Raw genomic sequence first — 13,713 nt, forward strand, 5'->3', positions numbered from 1 at the left:
TATTTTGGTGGTATTCTCATGCAAAATAATAATTTTGAAGGTCAAATTCCATGTGAAACAATTACATTTGAGTTTTTGGACCTTTCTCATAACCTCCTTGATGGATCTTTACCTTTGTGGTCAAGCACTCAGTTAAGACATTTACATTTGGAATAGAACAACTTTTCAGGATCAATACCAACAATGAGGTATCGTTCCGAAAAATAAGTTTCTTGAAAGATCCATTAAAGTTATATTGGTCAGTTGACATAACTGTGTTGAAATATTGCCACTCAAATGATTTCCTCCCAGCAACAAAATTCTTAGGTTGAAAGTTTTACTGATTGCACTGGGAATGCTGCCTGACAAATTATTATCACTGATATCCAATGTCAAAAGCTTCGACATATTGAGAAATGGTTCTAGTATTGATCCTGAAAAGTTGTTCTCCAAAACAATGAGGTATCGTCCCAAAAAATAAGTTTCTTGAAAGATCCATTAAAGTTATATTGGTCAGTTGACATAACTGTGTTGAAATATTGCCACTCAAATGATTTCCTCCCAGCAACAAAATTCTTAGGTTGGAAGTTTTACTGATTGCACTGGAAATGCTGCCTGACAAATTATTATCACTGATATCCAATGTCAAAAGCTTCGACATATTGAGAAATGGTTCTAGTATTGATCCTGAAAAGTTGTTCTCTTCCAAATGTAAATGTTTTAACTAAGTGCTTGACCACAAAGGTAAAGATCCATCAAGGAGGTTATAAGAAAGGTCCAAAAACTCAAATGTAATTGTTTCACATGGAATTTGACCTTCAAAATTATTATTTTGCATGAGAATACCACCAAAATCTGTTAAATTGCATATCCAAGTAGGAATCCTACCTGACATTTTGTTGTTGCTAACATCCAAGAGATCAAGATCCACGAAATTGGGTAATTCGTTTGGCATAGCTCCGGAGAACTGATTATGATTTATTTTTAAAATAAATAGCCTAGTTAAGTTAGATAAAGGTACCCAATCTAAATGGCCATCAAAATAATTATTGGATAATACCAAGATCGACAGCCCGTAGCAACCTACAAATAAGTCCTTTGGTACTTCTCCGGAGAAGTTGTTGAGGGACACGTCGAGTGTGTCCAAGAGACTCATATTACCAAATAAGGATGGGAGAGAACCTATGAAAGAATTATTGGATAACTGTAGGTACCATATATTTGGTAGGATCTCACCAATATTTCGTTGAAGCTTTCCATTGAGCTGATTGTTTGACACATCTATCACAGAAGTAGAGTTAAGACACAGCGACAAATGAAAATGACCCGTGAAAGAGTTATGGTTAACAATGGTAGATTTTAGCCTAGTATTGTTTCTAAACAACCAATCAGGAAACGGTCCTTTCAACCCATTGTGTGAAAGATCAAGTTTTCTCAAGCTATGCTGGTGAATGAGAAATGTCAGAAGTTGATGGGATAGCTTATTCAAAGAACAATTAGATATCACTAAAGACTCCAACTTAAATAAGGGTACCCAATCCGAATTTTCTATTTCTATCTCGACCTTCTCGTTATCACATCTAAATTGAAATGACTCAAGCTTGGAATGATTAGCAAATAAGCTGAATGATAAACCCTCAAAAAGGTTATAACTGAGATCAATATACTTAAGGGATGTAAGGTCAACTATCAAAGATGAAATGTTTCCTCAGAACTAATTCCCATTGAGATCTAACCGTCGAAGAGATGTCAAGTTGTATAGGCAAGATGGAAGGGACCCTTCAAAAGAATTCCAACTAAGATCCAACTCTTCATGTTTTTTGAGTCCACATAAACCTGTAGAAAATGACTAAATGTTTGAAAATCTTCAACTTTATTATATACATAGGATCTAGAGTAGAGTTATTATATATATATATATATTTCCAATTTCCTGAAAAACTATTGACATCAAATTTTGATTAAATACATGGTAAGAAGCCATCAAAATAATTTCAGCTCAAATTAAGATAAAGATTTGAGAGAAAATAATACTCCTATGGAAGGAGGAACAATTCCAATGAAGTGATTGTTACTAAGATCTAAAAGCTCCAACCTACCCAAAGCTGCCCAATCTCTAGAAAAAGAAAATCATTTGTGGTGTGGAAAAATCACTGCTCAAATTATGTGTGTGAGAATTACATCTAATATTACTCTTTGTTATATGTATTACACAATTTTATAACATTTAATTAGATTAATATTTTAAAAGTCTCACCGAATATACAATCTTAACACACACCAAATTTATGCCAGTAGAATTTTATTTTCCTTGTGATCATTAAAGGCATGTTCTATGCATGATTTTATTATTATTTTATATTTCAATATCAATAATTGTTGATATAATTTTTTATTACTCTAATTATAATTAGGGGTGTCCAAACCCGACCCACACCCGCCGGACCGACCAAACCACCCAATCTCCACCCAATTTCAGCCCGAACCGATGCTCCTGTCAGTCAATTATGGGTTGCCGTGCCCAAGACCCGACGCCGGCGGGTCGAGTGGTGGTTTTCTTCTCCAAAACCCGAGCCACTCGACCCGACCGATGTTCTATACAAAAAATGCAGAATCCGGCAAGGTCAAGCTTAGATTCGAGGAGATCCGGCGAGGTCAAGCTTAAATTCGAGTAGATCCGGCGAGGTCAAGCTTAGATTCGAGGAGATCCGGCCAAGTCCCATCAATTTTTAGCCAAAAAATGTAGAATCCAACGAGAAAATGCAGAATCCGACGAATATTTCCAGAATCCAGTGAGATTTCCAAGTTCTGACGACTTTTTTTTCTTCCAGATTTTGATGCTTTCTTTATTCCGGTGACTCGCCCGACCCGACCGACATTCACCCTCACCCGAAACCGACTCGACCGATGCTTCCAGCGGGTCGAGTCCGGGTTCCTCCACCCTTCACCCGACGCCAGTGAGTCGAGTCCGGGTTGGGTCCAAAACCGACCCGACCCAACCCGTGGACAGCCCTAATTATAATAAGAGAGGGAGGTTTGGAACCTCAAATGTTATAGACATATCAGGAGATACCAATTGATTGAGCTACAAGGCTCTAGCATTATATTTTTTTAATTATTGATTATCATAATATATATTTCTAAATTACGAACTATATATATATATTAAATAATGTATTCAAAGTGTGGATTAAAAAAAAAAAACTCATAAAATACAAAATTATTAAGTAGTGCAATTTGAACATGACCATTATATAGACATGCACCCAAAGCTAATTCAACCATAGAATTTAGGGGAGAGAGAGAGAGAAGAAGAAGAAGAAGTAAAGAGAATAAGAAAAATCCATTACATTTTGGCAAGGAACCATTGAAATTATTGCCTCCTAAATTGAGGACCTCCAAGCTTCTTAGACTAGCAAAATCTGCAGCATTATGAGTATAACATATTAAGAAGAAACAGAGCATCATGTATTGCACCGTTAAATAATATATATAATTATATATTGAAAAGCAAGGCAGCAGTCAACTTCTTCCCAAACAAGTCCTTATGGGTTTATTTTTGGAAGACCAAACAACTTTGAGTAATGTTTTAGTAGTCCCACTCCCGCATCAAGCACTCTTTTCTTAGATATATATATTTCTAAATTTATTCTTTTATTTTCTTTGCACTTACAAGTTAGATCAGATCTTAATAAACATTATACGGACAAGATTTTATTTGTTTATTAATTGCTTATTTTTAGTGCAAGAACCAAAAGAACCGTGCATTACCTTGGTCATAAAGGGAGCCACAAAAGTAATTAGAATTTAATTTCAGGGATTTAAGCGCTGATAGTGCACCCAAAGATCTTAAAATCCCTTTGTCGAACCTATTGTGACTTAGTTTCTAGCTAACAATTTTAAACAAGTAGAAGTTTTTTAGTGGAATAGTAGACCACATCACTTGTCCACCATGTGGATCTTATAATTTCTCATGACTTAGGTCTAGGTGCTTCAGCTTGCTTAGCATCGACAAACTTTTGAAATCTTATAGTACACAATGAAAACAATAACTCCTTACTATATGCAATTAAATTAATTACACTTATGTACAGTAATAAGCAGAGCAAAACACCATTTTCACTTAAATTAAAGTAATTACTAAAGTGATGTTATGCAATTAAATCAAGTATAATATAAAAGAATATTTAAAAAAGAATATATGATTTGAACCCAAACAATGTGTTTCCAACTAATGTGGAATATCAATAGAGAGCACCACGCTCAAAGAGAATCAAATAATCACTCATAATATGGGGGCGTTTCACTTTTGAGCAATAAGGCAAAAACAGAGGTGATGTAGATGCATATTGATCATAAAGCTGTCAATTTAATTAGATCATTGCTTTATTATAAACTAGTATCTCTGATTAAATCAAAATATGATCTTTTCTATCTCTCTACCTTGAACTATTAGGGAGCCATTGAGTTCATTCTTGCTTAAATCCAACATTTCCAAGTCTTCGAAAACCGAAAGTTCTACCAAAAAAAGGGAAAACAAAAAGTGAAAAGTAGAAATTGTTTATATACTTTGTAGGTATTATGATATATAGGCATACCTTTAGCAGGAAAGGACCCTTCCAAAGAATTATAATGAAGACTCAAAGTTTTGAGTGATTTAAGTAATCTCAATGATTGTATAATACTCCGATTGAACATGTTAGAACCAAGATCTAACCTCTCTAGCTTCTTCAACCTCAACAAACTTATTGAACCTATAATGAAATGGTAAGAAATAGAGTAATTATATTTTTTATTCACAATAACAACAATATCAAACACCAATAAGTAGTTTTATTGATATAGTCAATTGAAGAGAATTCAAAGACCAATTTTTAGTATATTACATATGCTTTTCCATTTTATTTGATACATAAATTAAATGAGAAATGGATTGCCGAAGAAATGTGAAGTTAACATGTAAGCAAAATTCAATTGTTTTATTGAGAAAAGGATAAAACTACTTAATATTATGACTCATATGCACGTATATAATGCACAAGTTAATTAATTAAAAATTGTTAAATAATAAGAAAAAACTTAAATATCATTAAAGATTTAAAATTATTTAAGAATAAATCCTAAACAGATATATCAAAGAAAGGCAAATATAATTCATGTGATAAAAGTAAAACTTGTAATTATCATAGTAGATTCGTTAGTGAAAGCCGTATTATAAAACCAATTCTGTATAAAGCCTTTTTTGTTTTTTAATCTTTTGAAAATAAAATANCGGCCCGTCCTTCCCCAACTAGCCCTCAATCAAGTCGAACAGGCTGGTTTAAGGTTTCCCTCTTGAAACCCATCTCGGCCTAAGAAGAAGTCCCTTCTGATAAGATATCCGCTTTGGTCAAATTGGGGTTGCCTAAGTCACCAGATGGTCCTTGGATGGATTGACTTGGTCGAAAACCACCAAATTCGTCCTTGGCGACCTAAATCACAACTTCTTCTTCTTCTCAACACTCCCTCCCTCGGCCTCTGCAGCCTGATGGATGAAGAAAGGCTTGACAACAAAACACTTTCTAGAATGGGGGATCCTTCGGGAAGCAAGAACTCGTGTTCTGCTACGATGATCTTGTGAAGTCGAGGATCTTTAGCTCTGATCATGTACTTCAGAGCCGAGAATGATTTCTGTAAGGGATCGTACTCGAGAATCTTGTGAGCAGCTCTAATTTGGTTGTCAGCTTCGTTCACAAGGACTTTCACCCTAAGGATGGTTTGCAAATCCTCCCAGTTGACAAGTGGAAGTGTCGTTCAAAGGCGTGTGGATCTGCAAAAAGAAAGCACATTCATATTAACAACCGAACAATGCAAACTGTGAAAACACAAAAGATCAACCCTCTCCTACTCTGAATACCCCACCTGGTACCCCTTCCTCTATCGGGCAATGAAGGCCGTCGTGCCACTCCTCGGACACGATGAGAAAGTCCTTATTCAACCCCTTGCTGGACTCAAGGAGGCACTAAATAAGCAGAACCTTATCATCCATTGTCTTCACATAATAGGACTAACCCTTTAAGTGTTGGAGGTTGTAACACCAGTTTACATCGTGGTAGGTTAACCTCAACCTCATTTTCTCATTTAAAGTGCCCACACAACCCAGGATCTTAAACACGTTGATAACGCACTAGGTGGGAGCTAATCGAAAATGCCTAAGATAGTCCCTCATCACAGGCCCTATAGGGATTCTCATACCACCTTCCAGGAAGGCGATTATAGGAATCACTACTTCCCCCTCTTGCCTCCTAAAATGCCACTCCCCTTCTTCACAATATCTTAAACCTACATTATAGGGTATCTTATAATCGGCCATGAACTTCTCCATTGCCTCTTCAGACTCAATCAACTTCTTAAACCTACCCATCCCTAGGAACGGCTAAAGGACTTAGGGAAGGACGAAAGAAAGAGAGAAAACATGAATTAAAGGGAGAAGAAGGCTTACAAAAATGAGGAAAAGCTCCTCAGACAGGCTTTTTATGCTGAAAAGAGACATGAGTTTGATTGGAGATTTGACCGGATTTAGGATATGTGTGTAAGAACTATTGAGTGTAAAAGTATAGAGGCAAACAACCGCTTTTTAGGTGAGGTGTGTTAGGATAATGACCACCGCCCATCTATTTGTATCCCCCCCACGGCGCCAAGCGTGTGAAAGTTTTGTTCCCAAGGGGTGGGGTTGTCCCACATCGCCTAAGGAAGCGCCCCACTCATGTGTAGTAGTGGTACACTCATGCAAGCTCCAAGGACATATAAAGCATGAGTGGGGCGCTTCCTTAGGCGATGTGGACTAAGGTGTAAAGCCTCTAAGGTGAAGATCCTGAACTCCCACCCCTTCGTAACAAAATCTTGTGGGCTTGGCTCTCCAAAGAGACAAATGGCTTGCATGGGCTGAACAAAAAATTCTCTCCTACAGATGGATTTCACCAAATAATAATTTTTGTCTAATAAAACCACTATATATATATATATATATATATTAATTATTCTGAAACCCACTCCCATCGATGAACTTGGTGCTATCAACCACCACCAACCGTTCTAGTAAACATTTTGGTTTGGTCACTAGAACACAATATATCAATATCGATATATAGTATATACACTCACATAGCATTTTGATATATATATATATATATATAATCTTTGAATAATAATAATATTGATGATAACAATTCTCTCCCTCGGCTGCGAGCCAGGTACATAATATAATTTTAGCTCGGCTGCTAACCATCAGCCCACCTCATCGAAATTAACCCAACTTTTTCTTTTTCATTTTTATATTTGTTTTCTCAATACTTTCCTCTTTCCAAAGTTCAATTTCCACCGCATCTTTACCAATTATCTTCCCCGGCCCCAACCTTCCTTGCAAGTACCGAACTACCGACAATTTGGTTATTTATTTTCTCACGAGTCATGACAATATGTCCATACTTAGTATTTGTTTGAATGCGCATGCAGAACAGTTGTGTATTCGAAACTTTGAGGATCCGGATCCTCTCCATTTCCCTTTGAAATGGAGAGGGTCCAGTTAAGGGACAGGATTCATCTAAGATAAATCAAGGGTGTAAAAACTGCCACGTCAATTAAAATTTAAAACACACAACTTTGGAAGGTCAACTGTGGTTAAGCAAAAGGGTTAACTCAGCAAACCCAACTCGCTCTGTCTCAATCTCTCCTTCATCGCAGTTCTTTGCTCTCTCTCAACCTTGCCGTCGCCGCTGCCACAGTCACCAACGTGTGCCAAGCCACCGTTATTTCTTCGACCACGTCTCACACTAGCCTAACATCATCGAACCCACTGCTCGGTAAATTTTCTCAATCTTGTTTCTTCTTTATAAGCTCTGTTTGGTTGCTTGGAAAACAAAGGAAAATAAATTAGTATAATGAACAATAATCTTGAAGGTCCATACCTGTAATTCAGACATATGGGCAGTTGCAAGTGCCAATCGCAGTGTATAGGATCCGTTCGTATCCACCAGGTCAAGTTCGAACTTGATTTGCCATGTAGTTCCTTGATATGTGTCATCACTTAATTTTCTTCCACACAATAATGTCTAGATATCATTAATTCAATTTTATGATTTACAAGAAATAATGACTCCAATTTGAGTTTGGTTTCTATTCTCTGAGTGTTTTTTTTTTTTTTTTTTTTTTAGGGGGGGGGGGGGGTATCCCAAACCATACATTTGGTGAAACATCTTCAAAGCCACCAACAAGATGCACCTGCATTCATTTCATTATGCAGTCTTTTCAATCCATGTAATAGTAATTAAGATCAATAAGCAAATGTCATTGTTGAGAAGCCAAAACTATAGAGAAATACAGAAAGTACATCCAACTCAGCATCCATATTGTGATCAACAACATGCAATAACATCTAGGAGAGGCCCATGTCCACAATATTTGGAGAATCCATATGAGAAACTGAGGTCCGGCACTTAAAAAAAAAAACAGAATCAAATGCAAAGAACCAAACGGAATAAAACCGTGATATTTTTAATTAATTCTATCTCCCATATGATCAGTTCTTACATTCCATTTTTCTTGTTGCGAATAACAATGCCCACACAGGTTGTTGCTTCATCAGTGCCAACAAACTTATCATATGAAAGGGGAAAATTGATGTTAAGAAGAAAGTTGGAAATAAGAATACTAAACGCGCTGCAGTACTCTATCAAGCGACAATTCATCGCACGAAAAAATTTCTAACATTGCTCTAAGGCTATTAAATTGTAAATTCAATTCATAAAACCATACAATTTTATATCCGAAATTCCAAATGGGACTATCTTACGGATTTATTTTTGGAACACATACATCAACAAATGCAGGGTCAACAGTTCCATATTCTCATTGGAACAGATAAACCCATTTATTCTTCGTCAATCTATCCATGCCAGACTCTTCATAAACTGAGAACTTCCTCTCGGAATAGCCTTGAATGAATTTGCGGAATTATCGCAAGCAGATTATTTTTCAGATAAAACCAAGAATTCACAATCCTAAAGGAAAGACTCTTCTCAGAGAAAATGCAATTATTTCCAGAAGTATAAAATTTTGGTACAGTTCATTAGTTGTTACCTTAGCTCAAAACACCCCCCCCCCCAAAAAAAAAAAAANGGCCCATGTCCACAATATTTGGAGAATTCATATGAGAAACTGAGGTCCGGCACTTAAAAAAAAAAACAGAATCAAATGCAAAGAACCAAACGGAATAAAACCGTGATATTTTTAATTAATTCTATCTCCACATATGATCAGTTCTTACATTCCATTTTTCTTGTTGCGAATAACAATGCCCACAAGGTTGTTGCTTCATCAGTGCCAACAAACTTATCATATGAAAGGGGAAAATTGATGTTAAGAAGAAAGTTGGAAATAAGAATACTAAACGGCGCTGCAGTACTCTATCAAGCGACAATTCATCGCACAAAAATTTCTAACATTGCTCTAAGGCTATTAAATTGTAAATTCAATTCATAAAACCATACAATTTTATATCCGAAATTCCAAATGGGACTATCTTACGGATTTATTTTTGGAACACATACATCAACAAATGCAGGGTCAACAGTTCCATATTCTCATTGGAACAGATAAACCCATTTATTCTTCGTCAATCTATCCATGCCAGACTCTTCATAAACTGAGAACTTCCTCTCTGGAATAGCCTTGAATGAATTTGCGGAATTACGCAAGTAGATTTTTTCAGATAAAACCAAGAATTCACAATCCTAAAGGAAAGACTCTTCTCAGAGAAAATGCAATTATTTCCAGAAGTATAAAATTTTGGTACAGTTCATTAGTTGTTGTACCTTAGCTCAAAACAACTCTACTTTATTATTGATTTTCCCATAATGTAGTTATCCAAGAGTCAGAATAATTGAAGTTGAGTGTGTTGAACTTTTTATGCAGTATGCTTACTCTAGCACTAGATCTGAAAGCCAGGAACATTTGGATGGTCATTCCTTTCCATTGTGTGCCAAAATTGTTGAAGCTTTGTTCACAAGACCAGATAATTTTCATGTTCAGACTCTCTTTGTTCTTGGGCATAACACCAGAAGGGATTCCGAAGGGAATGCATACCGCATTTTCCATGGTTTAGTGGTCAGCTTCAACCCTATGATTCCTATATCCTAAATGTTTTGTCTGTGTTTAGTTCATGCAAATAAATTAAAACTTGCTTGAAAGAAATAGAGCCAGATCTTTCTTTCAAACTGGGAATATCAAACTTGTATTAGCAGAATACTAGTTGGTTTCTGCTATGGACAAGGTGGTAGAGGAAAAAATGATTTACCCAGGCCATATACACTGCCTTAGCTTCAATCCTGGACTTATAAATTAAAAACAAAAGTGAGAAATGTCATGGAAGAGGCAGCTATATAGATACTGGGTATATGCATTCTCATGTATTCTCTTTGCAGTGCTGTAAAGTTAATGATTTAAGCCTGTAGCTCTGATGAATTTGCCACATTTGAAGTCTCAGTTAGACAAAAACCCAAATGCACAGAAGCAAGGCCAAAAGATTTATTTGATATGCATTCTGATTCTAGTATTGATTTCTAGCAAAGTATTACTAGTATGGATCAAATAGTTTCGGTTCATCAAGAAGTATATATATATATATATAATACCATTTGGGACAGATTCTAGTTTGGATCTGTTTAATGGCAAGGCAAAGACATCTGGTGAGTAGACTAGTTACATGTGTGAGACAGATTCTTGTATGGACTGACTTAATGGCACATAGCAAGAGCATAATCACTAAACCAGTTACTTGTGTGGTCTTCATAGTTTTATGACATGTTTGCAGCCCCAATTGGTTAATGTATGTGGTTGAAAATTGTAGCACTGTTCTAAAATATTGATTTTAATCTTTTTCAACATTTTCAGGTAGAAACTTCCACTGGATTAGTGACCCTTGCCTGTTTTGATAGAACTTCAAGATGTCTAGATGAGATTGTTAGGAGAATTCGAGTAACATCAGCTTATGAGGACCCCAGTTGGAGTGGCAAGTTGCTTGAGACATATGATACTCAAACTGGTCAATTTAGAATTGCTTCATGCTGCTGGTACAATTGTTAAACTACCTACAAACTGCAGCTTATGTCATCTGCATTCAAAGAAAGCACAGGATTCATTTCTTTCCAAAGCAGTTTTCTAGTTTTTTATTTCCTCGCTCTTTCTTGCATCTATACTGATGCTTTGAGCTCTTCTTTCCGTTGATACAGGAGCTTTCACCAAATATATATTTTCTTTGACAGTACAAAGTCTTTCTGATTTAGAAATTCTCCTCAGATGTTCCACTTCTCCTTCTGCTGAGGCTCCAGATTTCGTGGATAATTTTTGTAGTTGGCTTTTGAAGATGCTCAAATATGTTGGTTTTCATATGTACATATTTTTAGCAGTACTTACTTGTGTATAACAGTGCTGATGCACTTTTACATTAACATTCAAAGCTATTAAATCACCCTTTTACATTAATATTCAGAGCTCTTAAATCATTGCAACTGGTGCATACTTGTGTATAACATAGTTTCCTATTTTTGTGTTGTTTTAAAGAAACCATAAACCAAAGGAATATGTAACGTTCACATCACTATGAATTCACAAGGCATCATCAACAATAAGGTAAATTGCTTCAAGTTGAATAACTGATGGTCCGTTACAATCAAAATTTGGTCCAAAAAAGAACAAATTTTATTAAAATGTACATTTTGATTACAAAGGCTATAATAACAAGAGTTCTATTGAAATAAACACTTTGATTACAATGTTAGCCACTTCCACACTTGGCGTGTCTCTTGCTTCTTGACCATACATTCCCTCCACACTTTGCAATTTTCAGTCTTAGCTTGATCACTTTAACTTATTTGGTGTTATAAAGCTTGCCCCGGTATGAAGTCTCTTCATTATTAAGTTTTTTGTACCAAAGCTCTAGAATCCCAAGTTTCTTGACATATGAAATGCAATTGCCTAGAGTACCTTGCACTTTGAGAGTCTTTTCCCTCAAGTTACTGATGATTCAAAATAATGCAAGAAAGTATACCAAGCAGAGATTGATGAAACCTGCAAGCAATATCCAACAAATGCCAATCGTTCATATTGTAAACTTATCTATTTTCCAACAGGTTTAACTATTATGATTTAAGTAAAACACTAAGCTTGTATTTTGATGAATACTCACAACCAATATTATGTTTTTCGTGAGACTGGGGAGAGGGGAAAGAAGAATAAAAATAATTAACAACTAATTAAAAGCCAAAATTGAACATTCACAGTATCATACATTTAGTCTATGCATCCTCAAGCCAATGTGATTCTATTTCCTCCCACGCCCTTCTAGTATTAGCTTTGCTTGTTGTTTTCGTTTTTCAGACTTTTCATCCTAGTCTCAAGAAACTTGGGTGTAGTATCAAAACAACCCAAAAATCTCATACCTTTTGGAACAAATTCAGATCAAAACAAGCCATAAACCCTGCAAAGCTTAAACACCCACCAACTGTTTTGTTTTCAAACAATCCCAAAGCTCAAACCCCCCCCAAAAAAAAAAAAAAAAAAAAACACTCAGAGAATAGAAACCTATCCTAACTTCTTAGACCATAATAAAAGCAATGAAATTTCACAACCCAACAAGAAGGTAGAGCAGAAAAGAAAGAAAATCCAACCCAATTTTCATTTCAACAACTTTCATCACAAAACTTCATACCCAAGACATTTAAATTATCATCCTACACAGAACTGACAATCAAAGAGTCTCTCTCCAAATCAAATAAACAAGAGTCACAAGAGTCCATTAAAAATTTAAAATCCCATAGGATGACAAATTTACACTCTTTACTCCCACAGTGGTTGCAAATATTGCTCCTATAAATGCACAAGGGAACACATAATCTAAAAACATTGAATTTTTACCAGACATATTTATGTTATGCTAAATAAGCAGATGGGTATTTGAAAAAGTGCAAGGAAAATAGTGAAATGGACAAGAAAGAAAGAAAGAAACAGTGAAGGGAGCACCTGAAATGAAGATGAAAATGGGACCCCACCAACAAATATCATGATTTTGGTGCAAAATAGCCTTCGAAAATTTCTTTGATAGATTAATCTCTTAGAGAGAGTTGCAGAGAAAGGAAGACATTGTTTACTTTCTGAGTTGGGAGTGGCAGACTGAGACTACAATGACGGCGGGGCACTGTGTTTGGGTATAAACTAATCCCAATTCAAAAGAAAATCAAAAACCCCAAGAAAGCACTATCACAAAGCAACTTCTGGCGGATGAAACCAGGCAGAGAGAGAAAACTTACTGGGTAGTGCCTATGCCTGCAGGTGGACGACACTTTTCGATGATGCTAGGTTGGTGTGAGACATAGCCCGCGCAACAACGGTGGCTTGGCACAATGGCTGGTGGCACCGGCGACGGTGAGGGCCGTGGGATGGAGAGAGAAAATCCTTGGAGATGAGAGGACCTTAGGATGTAGAAAGAAAATCCTTGGAGATGAGCGTTTTTTTTTTTTGAGAAACAGAGATGAGAGTTTGAACTTTGAAATTTCAGGTGAGAGAAAAGAATATGCTGAGTTAACATTGGTTTAACCAGAGTTTGAATTTGTTGAGTTAAGTTTTTGACATTTTAAATTACGTGGCACGTTTTTGGCCCTTGATAATTTTCAAACAAATCCTGTCCGTGTACTGGACACT

The 13,713-nt window shown here is 36.1% G+C and overlaps 1 protein-coding gene and 3 long non-coding RNA genes across 6 annotated transcripts; 1 reads left to right on the top strand and 3 right to left on the bottom strand.

The window, feature by feature from the left end:
• Positions 1-1,220: 1,220 nt before the first annotated feature.
• LOC136070539 (receptor-like protein 15) lies at positions 1,221-5,131 on the bottom strand. 2 transcript variants are annotated; one of them, XM_065780592.1, is made up of 4 exons: positions 4,578-5,128; positions 4,423-4,497; positions 3,330-3,401; positions 1,221-1,815 (listed from the first exon to the last, which is right to left on the bottom strand). In XM_065780592.1, exons 1-4 carry the CDS (start codon positions 4,675-4,677, stop codon positions 1,694-1,696), a joined length of 369 nt encoding a protein of 122 aa, XP_065636664.1. In that variant the 5' UTR covers positions 4,678-5,128; the 3' UTR covers positions 1,221-1,693. The 2 variants fall into 2 exon arrangements, with proteins under 2 accessions (XP_065636664.1, XP_065636665.1); XM_065780593.1 differs by lacking the exon at positions 1,221-1,815 and adding an exon at positions 1,852-2,991 and having other exon boundaries at positions 4,578-5,131.
• A 3,061-nt stretch (positions 5,132-8,192) lies between these two features.
• Positions 8,193-9,086, bottom strand: LOC136070540 (uncharacterized). The gene is made up of 3 exons (XR_010631763.1): positions 8,833-9,086; positions 8,548-8,612; positions 8,193-8,452 (listed from the first exon to the last, which is right to left on the bottom strand). It is a non-coding gene; the product is annotated as an uncharacterized LOC136070540 (long non-coding RNA).
• A 764-nt stretch (positions 9,087-9,850) lies between these two features.
• Positions 9,851-11,499, top strand: LOC112000469 (uncharacterized). Its single transcript, XR_002881732.2, has 2 exons — positions 9,851-10,122; positions 10,909-11,499. It is a non-coding gene; the product is annotated as an uncharacterized LOC112000469 (long non-coding RNA).
• Positions 11,500-11,632: 133 nt separating this feature from the next.
• LOC112000473 (uncharacterized) lies at positions 11,633-13,643 on the bottom strand. 2 transcript variants are annotated; one of them, XR_010631764.1, is made up of 3 exons: positions 13,323-13,552; positions 13,036-13,227; positions 11,633-12,084 (listed from the first exon to the last, which is right to left on the bottom strand). It is a non-coding gene; the product is annotated as an uncharacterized LOC112000473 (long non-coding RNA). The 2 variants fall into 2 exon arrangements; XR_002881733.2 differs by having other exon boundaries at positions 13,036-13,643.
• Between the last annotated feature and the right edge of the window lie 70 nt (positions 13,644-13,713).

Source organism: Quercus suber, unplaced genomic scaffold (genome assembly GCF_002906115.3).
Source record: "Quercus suber isolate HL8 unplaced genomic scaffold, Cork oak 2.0 scaffold_240, whole genome shotgun sequence".
In the NCBI taxonomy this organism is placed as follows: domain Eukaryota; kingdom Viridiplantae; phylum Streptophyta; class Magnoliopsida; order Fagales; family Fagaceae; genus Quercus; species Quercus suber.

What these genes read in the sequence shown, in the direction of transcription:
- LOC136070539 (XM_065780592.1), bottom strand. Translation starts at nt 4,677, where the DNA reads ATGTTCAATCGGAGTATTATACAATCATTGAGATTACTTAAATCACTC. An exon ending in AGGGTCCTTTCCTGCTAAAG is followed by an intron (nt 4,498 to 4,577) that starts GTATGCCTATAT and finishes TTTTTTTGGTAG; the next exon opens with AACTTTCGGTTTTCGAAGAC. An exon ending in CAATGGTTCCTTGCCAAAAT is followed by an intron (nt 1,816 to 3,329) that starts GTAATGGATTTT and finishes CATTTTCTACAG; the next exon opens with GTTTATGTGGACTCAAAAAA.